General features: G+C 43.5%; 2 protein-coding genes across 9 annotated transcripts in view; both read left to right on the top strand.

Moving 5' to 3' along the window:
• The first annotated feature begins 6 nt into the window (after positions 1–6).
• LOC147058134 (ubiquitin-associated protein 2-like) lies at positions 7–11,885 on the top strand. 7 transcript variants are annotated; one of them, XM_085909518.1, is made up of 29 exons: positions 7–166; positions 1,996–2,135; positions 2,605–2,682; positions 2,756–2,866; positions 2,952–3,114; positions 3,435–3,512; positions 3,721–3,781; positions 3,958–4,037; positions 4,125–4,177; positions 4,264–4,313; positions 4,424–4,610; positions 4,986–5,247; positions 5,607–5,747; positions 5,851–5,990; positions 6,196–6,431; positions 6,523–6,760; positions 7,164–7,203; positions 7,308–7,431; positions 7,606–7,663; positions 7,750–7,969; positions 8,198–8,289; positions 8,368–8,418; positions 8,518–8,596; positions 8,821–9,021; positions 9,089–9,259; positions 10,110–10,217; positions 10,522–10,595; positions 10,755–10,946; positions 11,127–11,885. In XM_085909518.1, the coding sequence occupies exons 2-29, from the start codon at positions 2,040–2,042 to the stop codon at positions 11,220–11,222; spliced, it is 3,480 nt and encodes a 1,159-aa protein (XP_085765644.1). In that variant the 5' UTR covers positions 7–166; positions 1,996–2,039; the 3' UTR covers positions 11,223–11,885. The 7 variants fall into 7 exon arrangements, with proteins under 7 accessions (XP_085765644.1, XP_085765643.1, XP_085765641.1 ...); XM_085909517.1 differs by having other exon boundaries at positions 6,520–6,760; XM_085909515.1 differs by having other exon boundaries at positions 3,958–4,046; positions 6,520–6,760.
• Positions 11,886–14,698: 2,813 nt separating this feature from the next.
• pcsk5b (proprotein convertase subtilisin/kexin type 5b) overlaps positions 14,699–26,870 on the top strand; it is a 44,988-nt gene continuing 32,816 nt past the window's right edge. For both annotated transcript variants that reach the window (XM_085909089.1, XM_085909090.1), the window contains exons 1-5: positions 14,699–15,229; positions 19,683–19,787; positions 24,176–24,331; positions 25,313–25,456; positions 26,396–26,472. In XM_085909089.1, coding sequence (XP_085765215.1) covers positions 15,065–15,229; positions 19,683–19,787; positions 24,176–24,331; positions 25,313–25,456; positions 26,396–26,472 — 647 coding nt within the window. In that variant the 5' untranslated portion in view covers positions 14,699–15,064. The remainder of the gene's footprint in view (positions 15,230–19,682; positions 19,788–24,175; positions 24,332–25,312; positions 25,457–26,395; positions 26,473–26,870) is intronic.

Raw genomic sequence — 26,870 nt, 5'->3', positions numbered from 1 at the left:
GATACACATCTCTGCCGTCTGATTGGCGGTTGCACTGTTGAGTTGCACTTTGATCAATAAAGCACTTTGAAAGAAAAAAACGGAAAAGCGTTTCACAACGGTGAACAACGGCGCGGTGGGTCACGTGACATCTGCTGCTGCTGCTCTGAGCGAAGCGTGATAGCAGGTAGGAAAAACACAGGAAGAAAAGATCATGTTTAATTATGGAGCTTCATGCTGAAAGTATTAGTTTGGAGGAAACGTCCGACTGAAGAGGTTTTTGTTATCTGTCGCCTACCCTTGGTTAAAACGCAGAGCTTCGCATGTGTTGTATCCTGACTATGACTAGGCCCTTGTCATCCCAGGCTAGTTTGGAGCGTTCTTCATAAAATTGTCATATAATCGTGGCCTCAATGTATTTCTAATTTGCACGCTTCATATTTCCTTCACTGAAGCATTTAAACCATATATACAGAATAGAAAGCGCTGTCTTGGGTCACGCTTGTTAGCTCGCCGCTAGCGTTAGCTTCCACGGACTCCTTTTCCGCGGCGTTGACAATAAGGCGAGTTCTTGACGCACTTGTCTCAAAAAGATTGTTTTGTTGGTAAATCCATCCCCAAGATGATTAAGTAGAGCGAAAGTCTTTTCTTATCGACGAACTTGTGGTTTTATTGATACCGTGTAGTTTAATCTCGAGTGGCATATCGTGTGAGAGTCGCACACACGAAACAAAGACGGAGTAGCTGCTAAAAGCTAAGCTAACCTGGGCATTCGCCCATTGCGGCTCCCGTTTGTTAATAATCGCGCTTCTTAAACATCAGCCCAATGCCGCTATAAGTAAAGGTTTACTTGATACGACATTAAACTATGTCCCTTGACTTAATTAGTCTTTATGTTGAACGTGCCCAGACAGGCGGCCATTTGATCAACTTTCTGTGCACTTCATTGAGACACGTCAAATTAAAATGGAATTGATGGAATAATAATGAAATAATGGCATCAAGTGCTTAGTCGCTGCTCAGTGTTTTTGTGTGGGTGACTGTGTCGAAGGGGTGTTTGTAAGATGACACCTCGCCTGTCCCCTCTGGACTTCTATATTTAACCCTAGAGGTAGGTGGGTGACAGATGGAGTTATACTCTTACATGGTATACTTCAATGCACCAGCCCACTTGCATATTTACTTTAAAGGGACATGTTATGGAAAGTTGACTTTAAAGTTGGTATGCAAAGACTCTGAGCCTCTGTTTATCATGGGTGTCTCAGACCCCACCCTGCAGTTGGTGAAAATTTATGACACATTGAATAAAACTTTCAGAAAGAGTTATTCCTTTCCCGTTTTGAAATGTTCATTGGCACCTGCGCTTGCTGTCTCAGTCCACATTTTTCCAGGTTATATAAGGTGACAAGATTTTCCCAAAATGACAGTCTGTCACAATGCTGAGTCTGAGTTGAAATGGCTATTTCTTGCTATCACCTTTAGAAACTCTGGTCAAGAAGTTGTTCAAAATAGAACAAAACGGTATGATTATCTTTGATATTCCTCAAAATTCTCTCTCTGATCTTTTCATGTTGTCTTCTATTTGGGGGGGAACACCCTCCTCTGATTGGCTTACAAGTTTCAGTTATAAATAACCCCGAATTGCTCAGGCAGGCTAAAAATCTGTGACGTCGGCGGGTCAAAATTACTGTGATGTTTTCAAATGATATCTGCGCTGAAAACTCCCTTGTTAAGGAGCAAAAATGGAAAATTGTTGCTCAGATTCTCCTTGTGGACAGTAGAGTACTCAGTTCATACACTTTGGCAGTAAATAAGAACTGTATATCAAACATGTTCAACCAAGCCTTATAGTTTAACTTCATCTTGCATACATAACATTACCAAACACAGAAAATAGGCGTGGCACTCTTATAACAGTTACAGTCGACACCAATGCATTGTGCTTTTGAATGATCATTATTTTAATCTGCTGATTTCCAGGAGGCTGATGATTCTCATTTCTCTTCTTGTTTCCAGATTTTTTTCTATTTTGTACATACATTGTTTTGTATATACTGTATATGATGACTTCTTTGGTCAGCAATCAAACACGGGGGACTCGGGACAGAACGCTGCCCACCAACACACAAACCACACAGCCACAAAAACACATACAGGTGGGTGCTTGCCGTACACATTGTGGTTGGACAGAAAAGCATGCAACTCAAATTGCTTGTGTGTCAAATGCCATTAATCTGTTGTGCCCCCCCCTCCAAACAAAATACAAACTGTTTTGCTTATTTTTAAGAAAACTAGCACCGTATTGTATAAAAATACATTTGAAGTGTTATTACTGTATGTACTTTACTATAATTTTTCCTCTTGGTTCAATACAATACCCATTTATCCATCAGAAGAGGTGCAATAATTATTTGATTTATCAGTAATTAATCTATTATTGAATTAATCTGGAACTATTTTTGATCAACAATTATTATGAATATTTGTCACTTGTGGGCATGTGGGGCTCTTTGAGTCTTTTCAGTGATTAAGTAATAAATAAATTTGACTTGAGTGGTTGTCTGTTGTTGATATTGTGCAGTAGTGGATGTTGCTGCCTCTCACTGAAGTCTTTCTGCCTACCAGGCAACAGCAGAACAGATCCGTTTGGCCCAGATGATCTATGACAAAAATGATCCCTTCTCTGAAGACAAAGTCAAACAGGTAATGTTTCCCGTGGTTGTTTGCTTTGTTGCGCGTAGTTTTGTTGATGATGCCATGCTTGACACATTCACAGCTGATTGAGGTCACCGGCAAGACTCAAGACGAGTGTATGGTTGCCCTTCATGACTGCAACGATGATGTCAATAGAGCCATCAATTTCCTGCTGGAGAGCACCTCTGACACTGTGAGAGCCTGCATCTCCTTTGTTGTTGTCTCTCTACTTGAATGCTAACAAGTTGCTGGTTAATTTTTTTTATTTTTGCCATCAGAACTCCTGGGAGACGGTCGGGAAGAAGCGGAGCCTTGGGAAAGAGGGAGCCACCCCCGAGGTGAAGGAGAGCCGCGAGAAGAAGGGAAGTGAGCGAGAGGCTAGTCGCGGACGTGGGGGTGCCATCAGAAGGGGCGGCCGCGGGATTAGCAGAGGACGCGAAGGTAAAGGCAAGCGGTGGAATTAAACACTTGCCTTGCTTTTAATGATCGCTGGCATCTTTGTTTACAGGATTGGGTTTGGTTAACATTTTCTTGTAAAGAGCGCCACATAAATACTTTGACATTACTTGACCACTGAATATAATTTGGGGGTGCAATTGGGAAAACAGTTCTGAACAAAATGGCACCTATGCAAATGTGATCAGTGTCAATGTTGTATTGTTGCACTCAAGATGTTTTGTGACTTGTCCTGACATCCTGGTGTTTTGGTTAGTGTGGGCATCTTGCTGATACCGCTCCTTTTCTTAACGCTTTGGTTCCAGGTCGTGCTGAGGAGAATGGATTTGAAGTGGTGCCCGGAGAGAGGGGCGGAGATCGTGGACGCAGAGGGCGAGGCAGAGGTAACCAACTTTCTAATACTGCCATCAGATAAAATTTCTGTCTGAATGCATAAAAATGCACACGAGGTGGTGCCTATTATGCTTTTCGCGCAGCAGGGATAGGGGATCGGTCACTACCATTTGAAATTGTAAATTTTTTGCTGCTGTGTCACCATTACCAATGACAGCGGTGTGAAACCTGCTTAAGAACCTCTCGCGGTACTTTCAGGGGCAGGCGTTCGGGGTCGAGGAAGAGCAGCCGCTGGAACCAGGTTCACCCAGGTCATGGGGTAAGAACAATTTGTTGCTCAGCACTTAGGAAGGTAGACCGAGGTAATGATGCTTTTTCCAAACACACGTCTCAATCATGACCATGTGGATAAAACTTTCTGAACCTCACTTGGAAATTTAGCTTATGAAAGGTATTTTCATGCATTTGGTCATATCAAAATGCTTTCTCTCTCAGCACCTTCAATCCTGCCGACTACACTGCTGGTCGCCACGAGAATTGGGAAGGCGATGGCAACGAAACTGCTGAGCAACCTGGTAAGGAAGGTGAAAGAACTGAAACTGTCCATGTGGCCTGCAGCTTTACTGTGAAGTGAAATACTCAATCGCTCCGTTGTTTTTAAGCAACATGGGGAGGCAACCCAGAAGACTGGACTACAGAAGACTGGAATGAAGACGTGAGTAGAGAGAGCTATGATAACGATGAGGACTAGATTAGAGGCTTTTGGCTTATAGTTTTAATGCTCTTTTTTTTTTCTTTCAGTTATCGGAAACCAAAGTATTCACTTCGTCTTCCACCCCGGCAAACCACAAGTGAGCCCTCAAACCGACTTATCCTACATTCAGACAGAATATGAAATGTGCCTCTTTTTTTTTTTGCGGGATTCACATTAACATCACAGTAATCATTTCTTTCCCTCCAGTGTGGACCTGACAGGCCTCCTGCCAAAGACGGGAGTGTCTTTGGAGTCGGACCTGGTCGATGGACCTTCTGCAGAGGATCTTGGCCAAAGCCTTGTTTTCACCAACTCCCACCATAATGGGCGCACAGCCACGCACAGCTACGCCCACGCTGCCTCTGCTAGCACTACCTACGCGCATGCCGCACTGGTATGTATGGATGCCCATTGTTTATACCTACTGTGATGACAAAAGACAGTTTAACCAACAACAGCTAAGCGCTGTCAGACAAGAAGGGTGGGGTGGATGGTTATTGTTTAACGAATACATGTAAATGTTTGTAAATGTCTTATTTTGATTAAACAAAAGGCGAGTCAGTCTGCATTCATGAAGGATGAGAGAAATCAGGATTATTTGTTTTGGGAGCCTGAAATCAGAAGATCTAGACAATCTTTGGTTAAAATGGCTTTAAACAATTACTCTATTATTGCAATACGAGGTGATTTGATTCTAAGTTTGTCGATTCATCGACCAATGTTGATGCCTGTAGTTATAATGTATTTTTTTTTTTTTTTATCTTGCCAGTCTTCAATCCCAGGCCCTGGTTTTGGGTCCCTGAACACACCCAAGCCGGCACCCGTCTCGGACACCATGACAGCAGATCAGATCAATGGGCCTCGGCTCGGTCAAAGAGCGAGTCAGATTCCGGCCGCCCCTGCCACCGTCACAGCTAATGTTTCCAAAGATGCGCTGCCACCTGCAGCATCGAGCCCAACACCTGCACCCTCGCCTTTGGTCGAAATCAAACCTCAAAGATTGGACAACGGACCCTTAACAGGCCTGCACAGTAAGTTAGTGAACAAAGTTGGTCCTTTTGTCTTTAAAGTTGACATTATGGAAAATAATTACATTTGTATGTTAATAGTTATCTACAGTGCCTTCCCACCCATCACATCACTGCTGGTTTTCCAAAATGTCTAAGCAAGCCATTTTGAATTTTTAGACATGGGTGTAACAGTGTTGCAAATTTACACAGTACAATGCTCAAAATAACAATTTTCTTGAATGAGCAGTTTTGCTAAACGATAACTTTATTTGAGGAGCAGTTTGCAAATTTTGGGGAGCAATTCTTTTGCAGGTTAATCCCAAGGAGCCGAACCACTTTGCACGTTTCAATTGACTTTCATTTTTCCATTTTTGTTGGAGTGGAGACGAAGCTTCAGCCAGAACCCTCTGCTGTGCTCAGCCAGCTAGCACACAGGCACCAACAATCTTCCATCCTTCCCACCACCACAGAGACTCTGGTTCTGTCCCATTCACATGCCCCGCAAGTGCCCACACCACCAGGTATGACTGTGCTCTACACACTCTTCCACGCTACCCACTAGGGTCGACCAATTGATTGTTTATTTTTTTCATACTATAAATTTCTATATGCTGTATGCTTTAGGTCATGAGTCATCACTTCTGCCTGTAAGAGATGGAGCCTCTCCAGGAATAAAGATGCCTGGGTTGGATCCTCCTATTACAGAACCACCTCCCATGCGACAGCTCAAGACACAGAAGCGGAGAGTACCACCTCCCTCCAAGGTGCCCCACTATCCCGTATCTACTAAGATGGTTGTCATCGGCTAGTTAATGTCATTATCCATCGGTGTCTTTTTATTTTTATTTTTTTTTCTCTCTCTCTAAGACCAACTGTATCAACATCTGCCCATCTTGCTATTTCATTTGTTCATTTTAACTTAACCTAAATATGTATCATATTAATCATCGACTTGGTCTGTGTACACAGATTCCCTCATCGGCAGTGGAGATGCCAGGCTCATCGGACGTCTCAGGCTTTAATGTTCAGTTCGGCGCGTTGGACTTTGGTTCCGAGGCAGGTGCCATCGATCTGGGCCAGAAGGACTCAACTCGGGAGCAAGCAACGTTGGCACCACCTCCAGCAGTGGCGGTGATGGCTGTCCCCGCTGCTGCCATGACCGCACAGCAGCCGCAGAGCTTATTTTCCAAGCCTGCAACTGTGAGGTGTGTGTGTGTGAGAGACTTTACTGCATGCACAAGATCTTTTTAAATATATACCTTATTTGCAAATCTTCCCTCCATGCTGTCCAAGCAGCGAACACATGAGCAGCATACCCACCCTCCCAGATGCCAACTTCCCGTCGCCGTCCTTGGGCTTACCCAGTGCCACACCCTCCGCCTCCCTGGGCCTCCCCGGTGCGGCCGGCCCACCATCCTCTACGGCGCCGGCTCCTGGAAAACGCGTGGAGAGCGGGGGGCCCAGATCCCTCCCTCACCACCTGGCTTTCTCTCAGAGCAAAGAGAGTGCACCATCTGTTGCCGCCCCCCTCACGGTAAGGCTAGAGCAGTGATACCAAACGTGCTGGCAGCAGGTGCAATTAACCTAAACTAGCGGTTTGGAGGATACATAGCAGCTCCATTAGGAAGTGTTAACTCGCCGTAAACGAAAACGCCAAATAATAGTCATGTTTGAAGTAGAAATGGACAGCGCGGTGTTTAGTTGATGCGGAACTTGCTACGGCTTCTACTATTTACAGCATATTTGGGCAAGCTACTCATGTCAGTGATTTGTTCCAAGTGTGATGCCTGAACACTCCTAATCAGATCAAGGGTCTATTTAAAAATCGTGCATCTGATCGTTCCTAATTTTAATCCAAACTGATTAGATTAAAGAAATTGTGTCCATGTTACCGTCCATTATGTTACAGAAAATAAGTGCTTTTTCATTTGTTATAGAATGGTTACTGTGGCATGAAGGCACAAAGCACACAGGACGGTAAGTTTGTGACTGCGAGTTCCTGTCAAATTGACATGATCCACATATCACTTTTTATTGATTTATTTTTATTTCTGTGTTGTTTTTTTTGTTTTTTTTTTTAGCTGCACCATCACAGAGAACTGTGAAAACTGAGTCTCCGATAATGAGTGACAGTGGCGTTGCCCACCACACGCCTGCCCCTGTAGCCACCACTGCCCACTCTGCGCAGGTTCCCTCCCTCAACAGGTACAGAGGCTAACTGTTTTTCAAGTGGGAAATACAGGGAGTCCTCAGTTTACGACAGAATAAAATATAAAACAGTCGTACGATTAGAATAAATTACAAAACAGTCAAATGAAAAGTATCTATGGTTGCCATGTGAAAGCTAGCAAATATAAATACGTGTATTTTGCTTTTTAGCCACGTGAGCAGTTCTCATTCATCTGGAATGACCCATGCCACAAGCTCATCTCTCCCAGTAAGTGTGAACATCCTCCCACTATTTTGAAACAGTTGGGTGTACAAGAATTGGCCTCATTCTCTCTCGACCCTTATCTTCCCCAGACAAGTAACGAGGAGAACGTCGGCGGCAATCTCCACGCCTTCTCGGCTCCTTCCAGCCAGCCCCACAATGCCACTTCCTCTGCCTCGCTGTCTGTCAGCACTTCAAGTGGCATCAGCGCCCCGCACCCGGCCGGAGCACCGGGACTGACTCAGAACGCCACAAACGGTGCTCTTTCGGCTGCAAACAGTCGCACCGCGCCCCTACTCGCCACGACCGCTGGTACGCCCTCTAGAAATGTCGTTGTACTGGTTTTCCTGGTACAGTAGAGTAGGGACCGAGCACTGTCACGGATGGTGAGGAACTGAGAGTAATTGAGTCATTATTTCTGTTGCGTACATTTTTATTTTAGTGTTGTGTTTTAGCCTTCATTAAGGAATATTATAGTGACTATGTCAATGGTTTGAATTTTTGTGATATTAATTTGTCAACTTTCTTTATACTCACCAGGTAAAACTCCCCCCAACTTGCCCCAAGGAGTACCCCCTCTCCTGGCCAGCCAGTACATCATGGGCCCTGGTGGCTTGCTCCCTGCTTACCCGGTAACTTCAAATGTCAAATTCAGATGTATCGTAATGTGAGACATCTATTTATCATGCCATTTATGTGAATCCCGATAGCAGATCTATGGTTATGAGGACCTGCAGATGCTACAATCTCGCCTTCCTTTTGTGAGTCTCATTTTGTATTTATCAGTGAGTGCATGTGTTAGTTAAAGGTTCTATTGCATGGCGGCTATAGTATTGCACTAAGTATCTCTATCTATGCAGGACTACTATGGTGTAGCATTCCCTGGTTCTACGGCAACCATGCCTGGAAGAGATGGCCTGGCCAACAATCCTTACTCAGGTGTGTGTGTGTGTGAGAGATGTTGGCAGCTTTAAAAAATCATAACATAAATGTTGTGTACCAACTGCCAGCTCATATTAGCGGTTTCCGAGACCGCTCTTAATTTTTGCTGCCCTGAAATCGACACTCTTGTGAACTAAATTCGGTGTTAAATGCACCCCTAGTTAGCAAACAGGGCCTGGCCTAGCTTTCTCCCCACATCTCATTTTGCGCTCGTTGTCCAGGTGAGGCAACAAAGTTTGGCAGGAATGACTCGTCGTCCCCGGCACCACCCACCAGCCTATCCACAGGGGGTGTGCAGTCACAGGCCCAGCAGGCGCCACAAGCCGGTACACAGGGGCAGGGTCAAGGCCAGAGCCAAGGCCAGCAGAATCAGAACCAGGCCTTCCTCAACGCCCCGCTACCACCTGGCTATGGATACGCTGGTACAGAGGGGAAACTACATGCTTCACACTTGAGCGAGACACATTTTCATACGTCTGTGTTTGTCAGGTCTGCCGTATTATCCAGGCATGCCTGGCGTCCCCTCAGCCTTCCAGTACGGCCCCACCGTTTTTGTGCCTCCGACTTCAGCCAAACAGCCCACAATAGGCCTGGCCAACCCTTCCAGTCAGTACCACCAACAGCATCAGCCCACCTATGGACAACATGCATATGGCACAGGTAAGACCAACAACACTTGTTTTTTTGCCTGTAATTTACAGTAGGGCAGAATTATTGAGGGATTGAAATTGTGATCTTAGACAAAATCATTTGTTTGTCAAACAAATTTTTTGTTTGTATTTTTTAGGCCCAAATGTCAAATGAGTCAGTAAAGTAGGACAGAGCCACATCAAAGCAAAATGATCCTAATAAGTTCCTTTTTCTGTTTTTAAGGTTAAGTCTCTTTGTGATTGTATAATTTGGAATAACAGTGGACAACAAAATTTAAGACTTGTGTGAAAATGTCATGTGGAATTTTTCTATGATGGAGCGACAGATTTGACACAAACATGTTATTTCAATATAAATAAGCTAGGATGTTGGAATAGATCTTACTTTCTGCTTCTTTTGTCGGGGGGATTATTATTTTCTATGCAATATACAGCTTGTGTATGTACTGCAGGTAGGTGAAATGTGAAGAATTTTGGTGTGTTTTAGTGAGACAATTGGCAAAAGTAAATGGAAGGCAACTTGATGCTTTTCAGTTTGTTTGCCTTCCATTTTGTGGTTTGTGCAAGGTTAACTTTCTACACTGCATGTGTGTGGGTTGTTGGGAGTCGTCAGCCTTTTTATGTGCGCGTGTGTGTTAGGCTTGTGCTGCATGCATAGCTCAAAGCCCACCACCTCCACCACGATCATCGTCAAACCCACCATTTACTACTGTCACTGCCCCTCAATATAGACACTGCTGCCATTGTAGACAGGTTACCTTACTTGCCTTTCTCCCCTCCCTCCTCTTCATTTCCTCTTCACCTTATCTGTCCTATCTACTCTTTTTCTTTACTTGCTCTTCCTCCTCCTCCTCCTTCAGCCTTTGATGACCTGTCTCAAGCCCACGCTGGGGAGTACAATAAGGGAGGGTACGGAGGCTCTGCCCAATCTCAAGTCGCCAAGTCGGCGGGCAGCGGCCCAGGGAAAGGTACATGCTCCAACTATGCACGTGCGCACACACGCATGTACACACAGCATATCAATTCAGTGGGGGGTTTTAGAAAAACAAAAAAACAAACGAGGACGCTGAGCGTGTGTCTGTGATTGCACGTCATTCACGCCGGAAAATCAGCGTGCTTCCTGCTTGTGCTGTGCTTCCAACTTCATTAATCAGCATCTTCCAACTGGCTGATCTTTCCCCATCACCTCTGTTTATTTATTTCTTAACGGACTGCATAGGCACAGCACTACGGTGTGCCCATTTCTAACACTTGTGTCCCTTTTGCTACCAGCACCTGGAATGTCTGGATCCGGCAGCAATGGAGGAGTACCTGACATCAGTGCGTCCATTTACAGCAAAACGCAGGTAATTTTGCTTTCACCTTTAGCGTTTACAAGTACACACTGAATGACTATTTTGCTCTCAAGCGAGAATGGGAAGCTGGGCGACGTCTGCCTTTGCGCAGTATCGTGACAATGGAGCGCAGGAGCACTTAACTAAATGAGCCTTTTCTTTTTAAACCAGTCGTTTGACAAGCAGGGCTTCCACACGGGGACGCCGCCGCCCTTCAGCCTTCCGTCGGGCCTTGGTGGAGCGGGGCCCATGAATCCCGGGGGTGCGCCAGGCTACGCACCAGCGCCCTTCCTGCACATTTTGCCCCCCCATCAGCAGCCCCATTCGCAGCTTTTACATCACCACCTCACACAGGACACACAGGTATTGCCATGTACAAACTCATAGGTACCAAAGACACGATATATGTTTTTTGTGGCTTATATAGGTCGGTAATACCGAGCATGGATTCACGTGCAATCAAACCGTACCAGAAGTGTGTTACTTGCGCTGCATTGCTTGCAAACATGAATCTGATGTGTTCTGCTTTGTCTCCCTCTCTAGGGTGGTCCGGGTCAGCGCAGTCAGTCAAACAGCATGCAGCAGAAGAGCCAAGGCAGCAAGTCCAGTTACGGCAGCTCCCCCTACTGGGGCAACTGAGGATTGCCTCTAAAACCCCACACCTCCAATGACCCCTACCCCTCCCTCCCTCCTGTGTACTAAAAGGAACAAAAAGGAAAGACACACAAGCAACCATTCGTGCCCTGGCCTCGCCCCCCACCTCCACAAGTCCTCATAATGGTTCTCTTCCTCTCCCTGCCTCCAAATTGGTTGCTCGTGTGAAATATTTATGTATTTATATAAATATATAGATATATATATATATACTGTATATGTAATACTAGAACTTGATAAATGTGGGTCGCTGCATATTTTTGAAGGACTTTTTGGGTTAAGTTTTAACACTGCAAGAAGAGAACAAAGTTACAGGAAAAAGGAACAGAACGACAGCACTGATTGATACATGAGGACTGTTCTGGTGGGGGTGAGGGGCTTCATCACAACTACTGTGTTTTGCTTTATTTTATATATATATATATATATATATATATATATATATATATATATATATATATATATATATATATATATATATGCACATTACACACACACACGCACATTACACAAACAACTCCCTGAATCTTCATTTTGTAACCTCCCCCTCTCGTGTCAAAGACGCAAAACACCCGCCCAAATTTTATATTTTAATTTAATTTTAATCCTCATTGCCCTCCAAATAAAGGTTCTGAGACAAAAGTTTAACCTGACTTCTGTTCTTTCATATTTTAGATTGTCTAACACGGACAAACAGGCAAATATGATGCACCCTGTTATTGCCCCCAAACGGCACGGGAATGTCCCTCTGAGTTTATTGACATTTTCTTGGGGTTCATTGGGTCCACTTGCTTGGAGGATTTTGGGGGTGGGGTTTGTTTAGTCTACTTTGGAAATTGTGAATGGCTGAAAAAAATACCCAAGTGTTACTTCCTTTCATCTCCATCCTGGAATGGAGCGACGGTGCCTGACACGCTTGTCGTATTCATTGGCGGAACTGAGCTGCAATTAGCATGCGATTAGGACGCTCCTCCCATCTTTTTGGGAAGGGGGGGGGGTCCATGGGGAGGTGACAAAAAGATGTCAACAGTGAATGGGGTGGAAAATAACCAGCACATTCCAGAATGACAGCGTTTAGTCAGCTGCGACCTGGACTGCACTGTCAATGTGGGGTGGGGGGGGGGGGTTAGCAAAGGAGATTTTAACATGACATCTTGAGTAAATATGCAGTAAAGAACATATAAAGTGGAACGTGATCTACTCTGATGGAGCACGTGTGATATTGATAGTCATGATGGCAAGGTTTTAAAGGTTCTGTGATACTTTTGCATATAAATAGTTTATGTATATGTGTACTATTTTATAGGTACTTTTACATTTTTTTTTTAACAAACCATTTTTTGTTCCAATATTTTGAAGCTGTTTTACTCCCACTCCCAAGTGAAGTTTACTATTGATACACTATTTTATATTTTCATTAGATTTTTTTAATGTTTGTGTGCGTGCGTGTGTCTGAGAGTCTGTGAGACAGCGAAACAGAGACATAATATGTGGTGAGATATGTGGTGAGCGTGAGAAACATTTTGTTGTGACCGTGAAAGGTTTTTTTGGTGGCCGTGACAGGTAAATTTTACTTCATTCGGTTGAACTAGCATATCGGCATTAGTTTCTACTGCAAATGGAATAAGCTGCCAACAGAACCCAAGTTAGCCCCAAGTATGAATGTTTTTCCAATCAAGATAAAAAATATGCCCCCCATATTTATGATTAAGGTCTTGTAGAACATTTTCCCCCCAAAAAATAATTTACTTGCGTCGTATGTTATCATAATTCAAGTAAACTTTTATTTCTTTACTTTTCTATTAAAACTCTTCTCTCTGCAGTGGTATTTTCTTGGTCTTTGGCTTTTTGTGACACTTTGCTGAAGATAGTAGTGACTTAAAAGACCGGAGAATGTGTGCAGTTTAGTAGTGTTGTGAAAAAGGTCATAGTTGAGCTAACTGCTCAGGTATGAGTGTGTCAATATGAAGCAACACACTGACAAGGCTCGCATTCAGAAGCACATCTCAACAAGATTGTGTGTGTGTGTGTCTTCATTTTGCAAGTTCTAGGAAAAGTACATTCAAATAAGAGTAATTTATTGTATAATCTAAAATGTGTTTTGTCAAACATTTAAAGAATGCCAATTTTGTGTCCTGACATATGGAAGTGAAGTGAAAAAAATTCAATGCCACTGTGGCACAGGAAAAATGAAAGATGCTTATGGGAAAAAAAAATACTTAACTAAATTATCTTACGGCTGATAATTAGAAGTCAGTCACAAGAAGGAGTCATGCCCAATCACTAGAGATGCGCTAACGACTCGACCTCCTAACCAACGAACTTTCTTTTTGGACTGACTGCACGGATTGGCTTTTTGACCTGTAGTACCCAACCTTATCCAGGAGGTGAGTCTGTTTTTTTCTTTCTTTTCAATGCAGTCCTGCAGGGGTTTTCAACTGGTTTTGTCCAAGGGACCACCATTACAACCAAGAAGCAACTCGGGGACCACTGCTTTGGCGGCATATTATTTTAGTTTTCATTGAAGGAGGATAGACTTATACAGGTTATTTATTTGCATATGTATGTCTATGGGAATCTCAGCTACATTTGACATAATTTGGACGGGATTCACAAAATTAGCTGGAAAATAAATCAAGTCTAAATAATAAATCAATTTCATTTTTAAAAATGTTCCATTTCTAATTTCGCGGACCACTTGCAACACCGCCACTGACCACTAGAGGGCCGCGGATCACCTGTTGACAACCCCTGCAGTACTATATTACGCACTGGTGCTGTAGTGGTTCACGCTGCTGCCTTTCGCGCAGACTGTGGCAGTCAGTCAGTACGGATCAGTGACTCACTGTCTTGACTTCCTCCTCCTCCAGCGGCACTGTACCATTATCTTGATAGGTAGTCATTCCAAGTGGGCATGTCCAGGATAAGCCCTTTTTTTTTTTTTTTTTTAAGCTAATGGGGCAGTTATGCATGATCCCTATGAATTTACCCTGGCAACAAGTGACTTAGCAAGACTTCATCAATGTGCTGGATCCTATCCCTGTTGTATTTGGGCAAGAGTCAAGATAAACCCTGGACTGGTCACCATGCTAATCACGGGCCAAAGTTTATTTTATTGCTTTGTGCAAAGGTATCGAAATGGTTATTGTACAAACCACAATTAGTTTTTTTTACCTCAGTATTTTTTACACATCTGCTTCTCAAGTACAGCGTGAGAGTACTTAAGCGACTTTTTTTATAATAATAATAATAATTATTATTATTATTTTTATTATTATTATTTATGCTAAAGACCTTCCAAAACAAGTGTCGAGGGTGACGGATGACTCCCATCTCCTCAATCCCGCAAGTGTCTTTCTTTAACCCAACTCTCTTTAAGACCCAGCGTCACCGTGGTAGGAATACCCCCCTCCCCACATACACACGCACCCCCCCCCCCCCTCCCCCCCAGTTGGCTTGGATTCTCCTCTCCAGTCTGGTGTTCCGCCGACCAGGCTGCTCCAGCTAGTGAGTCGTTACGTGAGTGAGTTGTCGTAGAGTGGACACTTTTCTCCGTGGAGTGCTCGCTTGGCCAACCGCTTCGGAGGAGCCTCCGTGAACTTCCAACTCTCCCATGTGGACAATATTAGAGCTTTGAGGTGAAAGGGAAACTTCCCACTACCATCATTACCCTCCGTCCCTTCCTCGGTCCTCCTCACTTGTTCTCCAGCTTCGGGCGTCCATGAGATCCGTGCTCGACCGAAGTTAGCTGATTTTGGGGGGGCGGGGGGGGAGAAAAAGAAGAGGAGGCTGAGGAGGAGAAGAAAAGAAAAGTTAGCGGGGGGAAGATGGTCCGCCTGCTGTGCGTCCTGGCGATCAGCCTCGGCTTCTTCACGCCGCCGCCGCCGTGCCACGCTCGGATTTACACCAACCACTGGGCGGTCAGGATAGCCGGCGGGGCTGCGGTGGCGGAGCGGATAGCGGAGAAGTATGGTTACAGGAACATGGGACAGGTAGGCGACATTCCTCTTTATTTCTTCTGTCCTATCAAGTTGTGCAAGTGTTGCCGAGCCGAAACTATTTCCAACGTTATTGCAACCGATTTAAATCCACGGCAGGACTGAGCCGGACCGCACAACAGGTGCTTCAGCCTCGGGCTGGCAGAATTCTCAATTTCACCAACTAGTGAAGACGCGCATGTTGGCCAAAGCTTCATGGATCACATGAAAGGAAAATAAACACATTTAAAACAAACATTATATTCCTAAATATTGGGTATCCCACACGTTATCAAGACAAGTGCTTGAAACAGAGAGCAAAATATTCCATTTCAGTTGGCAGTTTGAGGCTTTATGGGTCCACTAGTTGGCTGTGACCTGCAGAGGCGCTGCTGAGTCACTTGCAACAGATGATGATGAAGAAGAACAACATAAGGCGATTGAGCAATGGGCATCATAAAATAACCCAGGACGTATTTGGTAATTCACTCTGACACCTGTGCACTAGTCTAAGTGTGGGTGTTTTTGGTGCATTCCGTTTTTGGGGCACTCTGAGTAATCAAGCGGCAAATTTGAGCAACACTCCGAATTCCCGAAAAAGTTGGAGTGATGCAATGCATGTTCAGAGCACATTTTGTCCTTGTCCTTACATTCTGGAGACTTGACATTGTTAAAGGCAGGCGTAATCTTGCCAAAGATGAACTCATTTCTCCTCCAAGAGAACCTCTGAAATGCACTGACAGGGCGCCGCCATATTTGGTGTATGATGAGTGCATGCACCGAGGATAATAAAATGATAAATGATGAATACAATAAAATGCCAGTAAAATTGAGTTCAGTCATGGAAAAGGAACTAATCCAAAGTTTGAGCCTCCTTCATAGTTTGGTTTTAGACAAGGACAAACCTTAGCCGGCTGTTGACTGCACATCTGTTTTTCCCACAGATGACATCTCAATTTTCTTCTTCATACAGCAAACAATTTTATATTGGATGGTTACAGCCGTGTAGTGCTTTTCATTTTTGCTTCAATGTCTTCAACATAAGTGATGCAACCAACTGATAACAAACGATAGCTTCGGTGAATTTGTTTGCCAGCCTCAATTTTGGGCCTTTGTGAGCTTTTGCGACATGCAGACTGTTAGTTTCTTCAATTGGCTTCAAAATGTGGGCTAAAAAGTCTCAAATGTGAATTGGCCTCAAATGCAGAGTTTGCTCTCATTCCTAAGTGGGTCATTATTACCAAAGAGATGGTCACGTTCACACTTTTCAAGGTTAATTTAGAAAGAGTCCTGCAGTGCACTCCCTCCTCTATTGTAAGTAAAGACCACAATGAGGCATACATCCATAAACAAGAGGCTGGCATCGACAGTGGAGGCGGTGTTGAGTCGGGGTGGGGGGGACGTGTTTGGGCACAGTTAAAGAGCCTTTCGTTGGGGGGTGGGGAAAAGGATATATGCCCCTCCAGCGTGGACCTCACACGTACTCCTCACACCATAATATAGTTCAAGCCCGCACTTGCCGGCACGGGGGTGGGGGGCATTCTGACAGGTTGTTGTGGGGTAGCCTAGTCAACAGCTATTGAAGCCCCACTCCCTCCGCTCTTCCTCAATCCCCGCCCACCCACTCCACTCCCCAGAGAGAAGAGCCTTAATGGCCTCGTTTATCCCCTCTCTTTGATGGGAACTAAAACGTGTGGAGCCCCCACCGCCACTTACTCACCCATACCCTCGTTCATTTTCTATACCAACACGCCATAGAAATTCCCCTGTGGAGTGTAGCGCCACCCCCCAATCCATTCACCCTCATTTTCATGTCAATAAGGTGTGTTCATAGGACGTTGACGCCTCTTAGATGAGCATTTTACTTCACTTCCTGGTGTGGGACTCTGTGGGGGTGGGGGTGCTCCAAGGGCTCTAACTCCAAGTTGTGTTTTGACTCCCACCCGCATGGAATGCTCCACTGTTGGGGGCGCTACTAATGGATCACAACTTTAGACGAATCAATCGAGGTTGTCAGCCATGCTTTTTTTTTTGTTTTTTTTGTGGTTACGTTCAAGTGGGGAACTTTCTTCTTGCCAGCAGTTTGGAATGTAGCATTAAGAGGCCCCTCCACAAAAAGTGTAGAATATTTTGACAGGTTACAGAGGAACGACAGTAAATGCTGTCAAGAAAAAAAAATCCCATGACAATTGTTAGTTGTTTTTTTTTACGTACAAGACTACAGTTATAGTTTTTCCAAGGTAATTTTCTTTAATTTCAAGATAAACACATATGTAATGTTTTATATAAAGTTTTTTTAAAAAGAAAATCTGTAATCTTACATGAATTGAATTTTTTTGTTTAAAAACAACTCTTTTTATTTTTTTTTATTTTTTTTATTTTACAATAAAAATGTACAAGTATTTAAGATGTTTTTCAAGATTAATCCTATTTTTTCAAGTGTAATAAAGAATAATCTCATGAGGATCATAGTCCGTCATATTGTCCTACAAGTATTTTTGGGAGAGACATGTATCTACCAAACTCTATAATGTTACTAGTACATGAAAACGTTTTGTTTTGTCCAGAAAAAAAGCCCAAAATTGTTCGAACCAAAAATAAAAAAAAATGGAGTCAAACCTAGTCTGTGAAAACTGTAATCCTCCACCCATTGTCCATGTCACTGTTCTGTAGAAACTGCACTAACACGGAATGGGGGAAGTAGGGCAAAGTCATCTTGCAAATATTCTGCCTTTGGAGCCAGTATGAAAAAGCTGCAGTAGATGCGGGAATTGCTCATTGCACGGACAAGGGCTGTAAGATTTATCCCTCGGTAGTCACTACAGTTAACTGAAATCTCGATGAATAGTCCTTGAAGTTGTGCCGGGAAGCAAGGTGGTGCTTGCTCGTATGGTGTGGATGGTAAATGGTGACAAAAGGACAATATGGCCTCCATGACAGGACTGTAAGGGAGGCAGCACACAACGATCTGGCGGCTAAAGAATAAGGAATGACGGATAGATGCATGGACGGATGGATGATGGATGAAAGGAGTTGGCATCTAGAGAGTGAGCACCTTGTTGGGGAATTCTGGGTAATCCTCTTAAGTGTGGAACCCCCTTCCCAGACTAAGACAGTGGCTCAGTCTGAATCAGATGACAAGGTCACAGACACAAATGTCTCTTCAAAGTGCCCGGGGGGGTAGGTTGGAGGTTTTGGACAATGGTGGATTGAGGGTTCACGGACAAATAAACCACGCTAGCTGTTTTTCCCGCAAACCTTTTTATCGATTCGATTTGGTGTTTTGTCATGCCTGTTTTCCATTACTTTGTTACTGTTAGTATAATATTGCGAGCATTCCAGATAAAAGAACCTCTGAAAGTTCCTACAGAACATGGTTCGCTCGGTGGGCAGTCCCGATCAATCATCCATCCAGTGAGTGAGGACATAGGAGTCGGTAACTATCGTCCCATCAGTGAGAGTCAACGTTTTAAAATAAGATTTACCATCCATTATTCACTCAAATAAGTGTTTTTCACGTCCATGTCGTATGCACACAATATAGACAATGTAGCTGTGAGTTTTTTGAAATCCACACACAGTGGCATGTAAAGGCAGCGCACCAGTTCAGGCAAATCCCCAACTTGTTGCTCATTTAAATACACCCAGCAGGAGGTAAGACAAAAACAAGGGATCTTTTTTTTTTTGCAATTATGGGATGATGATCAGAGTGACGCATAATCCAGTATCAGCACGACAGCACGTGATTGACTTCACAGCGGTGATAGTTGTGACACGGTTCCAAGTAAGCAAAAAGTCAGGCTTTGCCTCTGTGGCTCAGTGCAAAAAACACTGGAGAGATAAACTGCTCCAAACGCCTTCAACTCGAAACTATTCTTAGAGAATTTGAATAAGACTTTTTTTGGTTTGGGATCCCCGAGTTCCTCGAACACGAATTACGACATTAGTAAGTCCAAGGTTTGTTTCGGCGCCTATTTGATTGAAAAACTCATGTGTAGCATGACCCGAAAGCTGTTCAAATGGACTGTGTGGGGCTGGCCATGGATCAGTGACACACCACGGGACACTTGGCAGCCATGACGTTCTGATCATGTGAGGGATCTTGATCAATTATTAAAACTAATCGCCTTTCGAGCAGCTGGCCTTCTCTTCATGGCCTCCTCCTACTTGCTCTCGCTGAGTATTATTAGTGATGAGCGAAAACATTGTCCAAGCAAGAGTCTGCTTCGTGAAAGGCTCAAGATGATATTTTAAATAGATACAGGGATGAAGGTACAGATAGGTTGCACAGTAAATATCATGGTGTTTGTGTGTTACCAAAAGTACAGAATACTATGTGTCTGCGTGTGAATCTGTGCGCGCACGTGTCCATGTTGCTATTGCAGGACTTGTTATTGTTCTTGCTGATCTCAGCATTTCTCTAAAAGAGTTTGTATTTTATTTTAAGCGTTATTTTCTGCTTTTACAGATTGGGGACTTGAAAGACCACTACCACTTCTTCCACAGCCGGACCATTAAGAGGTCCACTTTGTCAAGTCGCGGTCGCCACAGTTTCATCTCAATGGAGCCCAAGGTAAGCACATCGTCTCTCTCCGAAGGCGCTCAATGGCTTTTTCCGATGAGGGTTTTGCCGTGGCGCGTTTGCTGTAGCTTACTTCATCTTTTCATGGCTACTTTCGACTTGGGGACTCTGTCAAATGATGACTTCCATTTGGTCCGAAGAATTGAATAATTGCCAATCAATGAATCCATTACCATGTCCGTCTCTTGCAAAGATTGCACACAAATTTGTAAATTAGCTGCATCAATAATATTGACCTTGAGTTATGTAAGGTTGACATTTTAATAACAAAATGTCGACAAAAATACAAAAATTGGAAAATAGATTGTGTGGAAAAATACAGAACTTTTATACAACCCCCAAATATTACTTTAAAAAAACAATTTATAAACAGAAATATTAGAAAAAAAAGATGTTCAGGTCAAGTCTTTTACACATTTCGGCAAAGCAAGTCCTAAGTCCTAAAGTTGGTGAGTTTAAGAGTGACTTAAAGCCATGTGACTTGAGTTCATCACCACCTCCATAAATCCTTCAAAAGTTTCAATTGAGATAAACCCTCAGAGTGTGCTGCAGCGGGTCATGCGGCAGGGCCATGACTTCATTATTGGCGGAGCCCGAATGGCGTACTGCTCCCGTGCCCAGCGCCTTTGTCAACGACAATGCATCCTACAAGGCTGATTAACCAGAGAGTCCACTATCGACTTCATTGAAATGCACAGTGACCACCTAAAAGTGTTTCAGGAGACCGTTAAACTTTTTATTTTCATCCTAACATCCTCTGTATTCAGAAAGGCTTTCGTCGTGAGTGTGGCGGGTATTTTATTTAGCTTCTGTAGATTATTTATTGGGAATCCATATGTAGAAACATTTCTTTATGAGCACTTTTTTTGACTTCCCTATCTCAAATCGTTCTATTTATTTCCACTATACCAAATCTTTAATAATTGGCATGGGAAATGATTAAAGTATTACCTAGGATTTCTAAGTATTACCTTGGATGTCTTAATCGTGCACATCCGCACTTCACTTCACTTCACAATGACACATTACCATGAATTTCTTGAGATAATGGCTTATTTCAAGTTGTTGAAGAAAGTGGTTGCCGTAATTGGCGAGACGAACAACAGCACCAACAACACCACATGCATTACCGCAGCTTTGTGGTTCATTTCCAAGCATTCTGTTCATTTTCATTGGGGCAAGGTGGTGGCTACGAGGGCTGGAGTAATCCAAATAAAGGGAAGGTGGCGTGCCGAGGGGTTAGCCGGGCGATGTCTGGCTAATCTGCAGGATCAGGGCGAGGGCTAGTCTGCCGCGCTGTCACTCTGTGTGTGTGTGTGAATGAGTCAGATGGGGCGTAGCGCCGCCATCAACTTGTTGCAGCACATATAAAGCCGTGTTCCCCGCTTACCTTGACAACGTGACACTTTATGACACGGGCCTAGTGCTGCCGCTGTCGGGTCAAAGAGCATTTCGTTTGCGATTCGTGTAGATTGTTACCTTTGTTTATTGACACTGAGGAATTTATGGTTGGGATAAATAACACAATGTGACAGGAAGTAGGATTTTAAACAAGCCCCCCCCCCACCCCCCATGTTTTTTTATAATGGTACCAATACAAAATACGTAGAGTGATCGAAGTTGACCTCGCTACCCACATTCCATTTGTTTTCCTTGTCGTGGCTACAGGTCGACTGTTCAATGTGCAAGCGAAACTAACTTCTGCATTTGGCAAAACAAGTTAAAGGCTTTCCTTCCGGCGAGGGTAAATAGCGAAACCCTATAGAAGAGAACTGGGACAAAGAACCCATAGGAATTTGAAATGTCTGCACTGCCTTTTGTTTTACACAGCATGTTTTCAAGAGCTACAAAAGATGACCAAATTCCAATCGTGATTTTGTTTTATCTTATGCATTTTCTTTTTCAACAAGCAGGAGTAATTGACATTTATTACAATAAACTGTTTTGGATCCATACATATATTACATATATGACATTTTGGTCTGTTTAATCCAATTTTTAGATCTTGAAGTTGCAATGCATTTACTGCATCGTCAGTTGAATTTTTGTTGGGGTCATTACGTATTGATGGCGCTACCCCCATTTTAGGCTCCATGCACATTCCGGTTTGTGGAGGGTAAAATAAAAAAATCCGTTTGGTGTTTGCAATTAAATTCAATGATCAAACGAGAAAAGATTGCTCATTAGGAATCACGAGCATACGAATGACAGGAAACCGAAAGATTGTAGTGGCTAAAATAATAAAAACTCAGTTTCATCCTTATTTGCTCTACTCAAGTGAACTCTTCCCCACTTTCCCCCCTGGTTATTGACCCAGGCGAACCACCTGCAATTGTATAGTCAAAGCGGTAGATTGTGGTACTGTGTGTGTGTGTGTGTGTGTGTGTGTGTGTGTGTGTGTGTGTGTGTGTGTGTGCGTGTGTGTGTGTGTGTGTGTGTGTGTGTGTGTGTGTGTGTGTGAGAGGGTCCTTTGAGACTACACAGACAAGCTTCCAAACAAATTAAAGATGAGAAAATTGGAGGGAATGTGAGCTGGCCCAGCACAAAGTCATAGCTGGACTAAAACTAAAACAAAATGGAGTGTGTCCAAAGGCTGTGGCTTGCATTCTGGCGAGCCATCAAAGAGGTGCTGATACCCGGGTAGAAGCGAAGCATGCTATTTTCTTTGCCTTTGAGTATGGATTGGGTAACGTGGCGTATCCAAAGCGCTGGAAGTGCCGACTCTTATCGGGTGGGGGTGGGGGGGCGAAGCGTGTCATCGCCATCCCTATACTTTGGGGAAACAGTGGAAAGGGTTTTTTTTTTTTTTGTCTGCGACAGGTCACCCCATAAATGGATTCAACTTTGCTTGGATCTAAAAGTGCTCAGAGAGCAGCAATGCAAGTGAGCAACTCGAGTAAGTCTTATTGATGGAGATTGATCATTCTAAAATAGGGAATTGGCAGATTTTTTGCAAATTTTACTTTTTGTTGTGCTTGTTTTTATGACCTGACAGCAAATTACGGTGGAACCTTGATTTAACTAATTAGAGGAAAGGGCCCACTGTTAGAGTCAATTGTCTGCTTAGTCTTGTCTACTATAAATCTATGATGGGAGCAACATGTGATCAGTTTCTGTCTATGTTGATGGTGGCTTTCTGACCCTACCTTGTACAAAAACATAACAGATTGTCGAGAGGGAAAGTATGACAGAGGGGTGTCAGTCAATCATGCATTATCTTGCCACTATTTGTAACGTCAGTAGAAAGGCACTGGGTAGCTGACCTCTGCCTTCAAAGGACTTCTAGCCAATCACAAATTGTTTGTGTAAATTGTGTGTATACAAGTTAATGTGGTTTTGCCAAGTTTGAGGAGGCACTGCAAAGTAAACAAACACGACAATATCCGCTCGAATGAAAAGTACTGGCTATAGACTTGAGGGGCCGTCGAGACAGTTTGTGGAAGTCGCAGCTGACTTCACTGCGCTGAAAAGCAGCGATGCCTTCACCGTCTCCTCGGATTTATGGCACGGATGGAATTGAAATGCTAATGTATGCAAATTGCAATCATACACCAGTGGTTTTAATAGACAAGCGGATTTCAATGAACACCATTGTGTTTTTCAAGCAGATGCAGTGATGTAGTGAAGCAGCATTAGGCTAATATGAGTCGTTATTTAACTCTTGTTGTCTCCCAGGTGGCTTCGTCTCCATCTTTACCCCATATTGAGGAAACCTGAACACTCTAAAGAGATACCCGATCGAGTTATTGTTCAGTCGCCATTATTTATGAAATCAATTCTCTTTCTCCAGCCATTTTTTTTTTCACTCCAGTGGAGACTTTTCTCTTCTTCTCTTGGACTCTCCAGGGACTCATTCTCCTCCACCCTCCTCTTTTCCCAGCTTTATCTCGTCTCGCCACCTCCCAATCCTCCAGAGAAGCCGGCAAATTGTTTCTGCCCATGAAAGCGGATAATCACGCCGCAGTAATTATGTCAGTCTCGCTCTCAAGTCATATCGACGCGTTGAAAAACGCTCCCGCACGTGGACATTGCTTGGAAAGAAGAAAATTGCTTGTGCTGCCTGGAAAGGATTCTCTTTGTTGTCTAAAGTTTTTTGTCAGCTTCATCATTCGATGTGGCATTGTTCCAGAGTGAGAATTGAGATGTAGAAAGAAAGAAAGAAAGAAAGAAAGAAAGAAAGAAAGAAAGAAAGACCAAGGTTTCTTTCCGAGTCTGTTGTTATGACGGGTTTCTATTTTTGATCAAGTTTTCCCATCGGAAATAATGAATGTCTGTTGCCGTCAGTGAAACTGGCCTTGAGTAACATTTTAGATACACAAACGGATTAATTTCTTGAACTGAGTTCTATTCAATGATGTTGGCCAAATGGAATGTTTCAGGTGGAGTGGATCCAGCAGCAGGTGGTGAAGAGGAGGATCAAGAGGGATTACAAGCAGGCTCCGCCCCTCTCTCTGTCTAGCCACACCCACAGCATCCCATCCTTCCTCAGCAACATCTTCTACAATGATGCCAAATGGAGCAGTATGTGGTACATTGTGAGTACGCCACGCCAACCAAATGTTTTTTTGCCTTTGTCAGCCGTCAAGCTAGTTTGTAGGTCAAAGTTCATCCGAGGTCATTTCTCTGTCTCTTATTAGTGCCGGGTCGGAGGAGCTGAGGGAATTGTTTTTTGGGTTGTTTTTTTTTGTGAATGAAACACAAGTAAAGCCAAAGTATGACGACAGTGGAACACCTCCCTTTCATTCCAGAATGGTGGTGGTGGATCTCCTCATAGGCCCCACAAAACATAAAAAAAAATATATATACATACAAAAGTGTTAGCAGAAAAATCTGAATAAAATAGATACAAAGCAGACAATTATTCAAAATACATGAAAAGCACTATGCTGTAGTCTTTTCTTCATTAAACAGATATTTGAGCGGCTTATCGTAAGTTGTTTGCGCACCCCTTCCGATCATTACTCTTTCTCTGCTGGTCGTAGTCTCAGCTCTGTCAATGGTTAATGTTGTGTAGATAAGTGCGAATACTTTGACCATCAGTTGTAATATTTTTCTGGCTTTTGAACAGAACTCTCTGAATTGAGTTGTGCGGGGGTAGGAAAAGTTTCATACACATTTTGTTGCTGATTTTGAGGGGGGTGGTTTATGTTTATGGCTCATTCAAAATTATTTTTTCTTTCACTGCATCACTAAAAAACTACAAAATAACAAAAATTTTAAATTCAATGACCTTGTAAATATGTAGAATATAGAATTTCTTGCATGCATCTTTCTTCTAAATCCATACCTTCATTGCATTGCGTCTGTGCATACATTTAAAACAAGAATATGTAAGCATCTCCCCTATCTCTTCACGATAATTGTTTTATCTTTGAATCACGGGCTTGCTGCACACACAACCTGGTGCATTCAGGGTGCTTTCACAACGTCGGGATCTTGCAAACACACATTAATCGTTTCTCTTAGATTATAGGCATGAACAGGGAATAATCTTTGATGTATTTTGGCCGCTACAGCACTGCAGTGATGATGTTCACAACTGTCAGTCGGACATGAACATCATGGGAGCGTGGAAGCGGGGTTACACGGGCAAAGGCGTGGTTGTGACCATCCTGGACGACGGCATCGAGCGCAACCACCCGGACCTCGCTCAGAACTACGTGAGTGTGTATGTATGCCATTGTGTGCGTGTGAGCGTGTCTTTTTTTGTGTGTAAGTTCTTGCAGAAAGTGTGCAAGTGTGCTTCACTCCTTTTGCGTCATCCGTTTTAGAAGAATATATATACCAATACGCTAACATATGAGGTTTTTCCAAGTTATGAGTTGTCAATTTTTTTTATATTCTGCCTCTCAGTTTGAAGTTTGCTCTATATTGTTCGCACGCCCGCCTCACAGTTCAGAGGTGCAGGGTTTGATTCCGACTCCGGCCTTCCTGTGTGGAGTTTGCATGTTCTCTCCATACCTGCGCAGGTTTCCTCCTGGTACGCCGGTTTCCTCCCACATTCCAAAAACATGCATGGTGGGCCGATTGAACACTCCAAATTTTCCACAGGCGTGAGTGTGAATGGTCTATGTGTGCCCTGTGATTGGCTGGCGACCAGTACAGGGTGTCCCCCGCCTACTGGTATAGGAACCCCTCCGACCCTCGTGAGGATGAGTGGTTCATAAGATCAATGAATGAATGAATTACAGTGAGTGCCAGCTTCCATTACATTCCTCATACTTGTGGGTGTGCAGGTACTATGTGGCGTGTGCCTCCTCGTGTGCGTCTGCAATTAAGTTGTACGTGCATGTTGAGGTATGTCTAGTACACTCACATCCTAACAATGGATGGGAAGTTGTTAGCCTGAGGCTGCAGGTGAGGCTAAAATGACTCACACTCTCCCTTTGCTTCATCTGTTGATGCTAAAGGTTAAGCTTTAGTTTGATGCTGACGTAAGCACCTCTTTCTTCTCCGACAGCACACATGCGAATGATTGTCAAAGGGAGGCCCAGTTATATCTCATGTCCTGTTTTTTATTTTTATTCTTGTTCTCCTTCTTCTCATTCCTGGTTTTCTTTTCCTCCTGCTCATTATTACCTCTGCATGTCCTTCTCCAGGACCACCAAGCCAGCTTTGACGTGAACGGCAATGACCTGGATCCCATGCCACGCTATGACGCAACCAACGAGAACAAGTAAGAAAAGAGGGAAAAAATGTTCAATCCCAATTTGAAATCAATATGTATTCTATATTCCACTCATAGAATTCCACTTGTGTATTACTCGCCCGCAAAATGTGAGTTATTGGCTTGCCTCCCTCGTAATCTAGTAGTGCCTAAATAAGTACCATAATTTCTCGAGAATAACACACAATGTTTTGCAAAAAAAAAAATCATCTAAAATCAAAAAGGAGTATTAATCAAATACACGCAAAATAGCGAAAAGCTGCAACCTTGTAGACATTTATTGGTATCCAGGGGTTTTGAGAAAGGTGTACTTTCATTCCAATAAAATATGAACTGTTTAAATTAACAAATATAATATATTATAGCAATTGTCACTGCTCACTAAGAATCATGACGGCTCACGGGTG

Source organism: Syngnathus leptorhynchus, chromosome 4 (assembly GCF_054491065.1).
Source record: "Syngnathus leptorhynchus isolate UIUO chromosome 4, UIUO_Slep, whole genome shotgun sequence".
Taxonomy (NCBI): domain Eukaryota; kingdom Metazoa; phylum Chordata; class Actinopteri; order Syngnathiformes; family Syngnathidae; genus Syngnathus; species Syngnathus leptorhynchus.
Note: the sequence above shows the minus strand (reverse complement) of the source record. Positions and strands in the feature narration are given on the sequence as shown.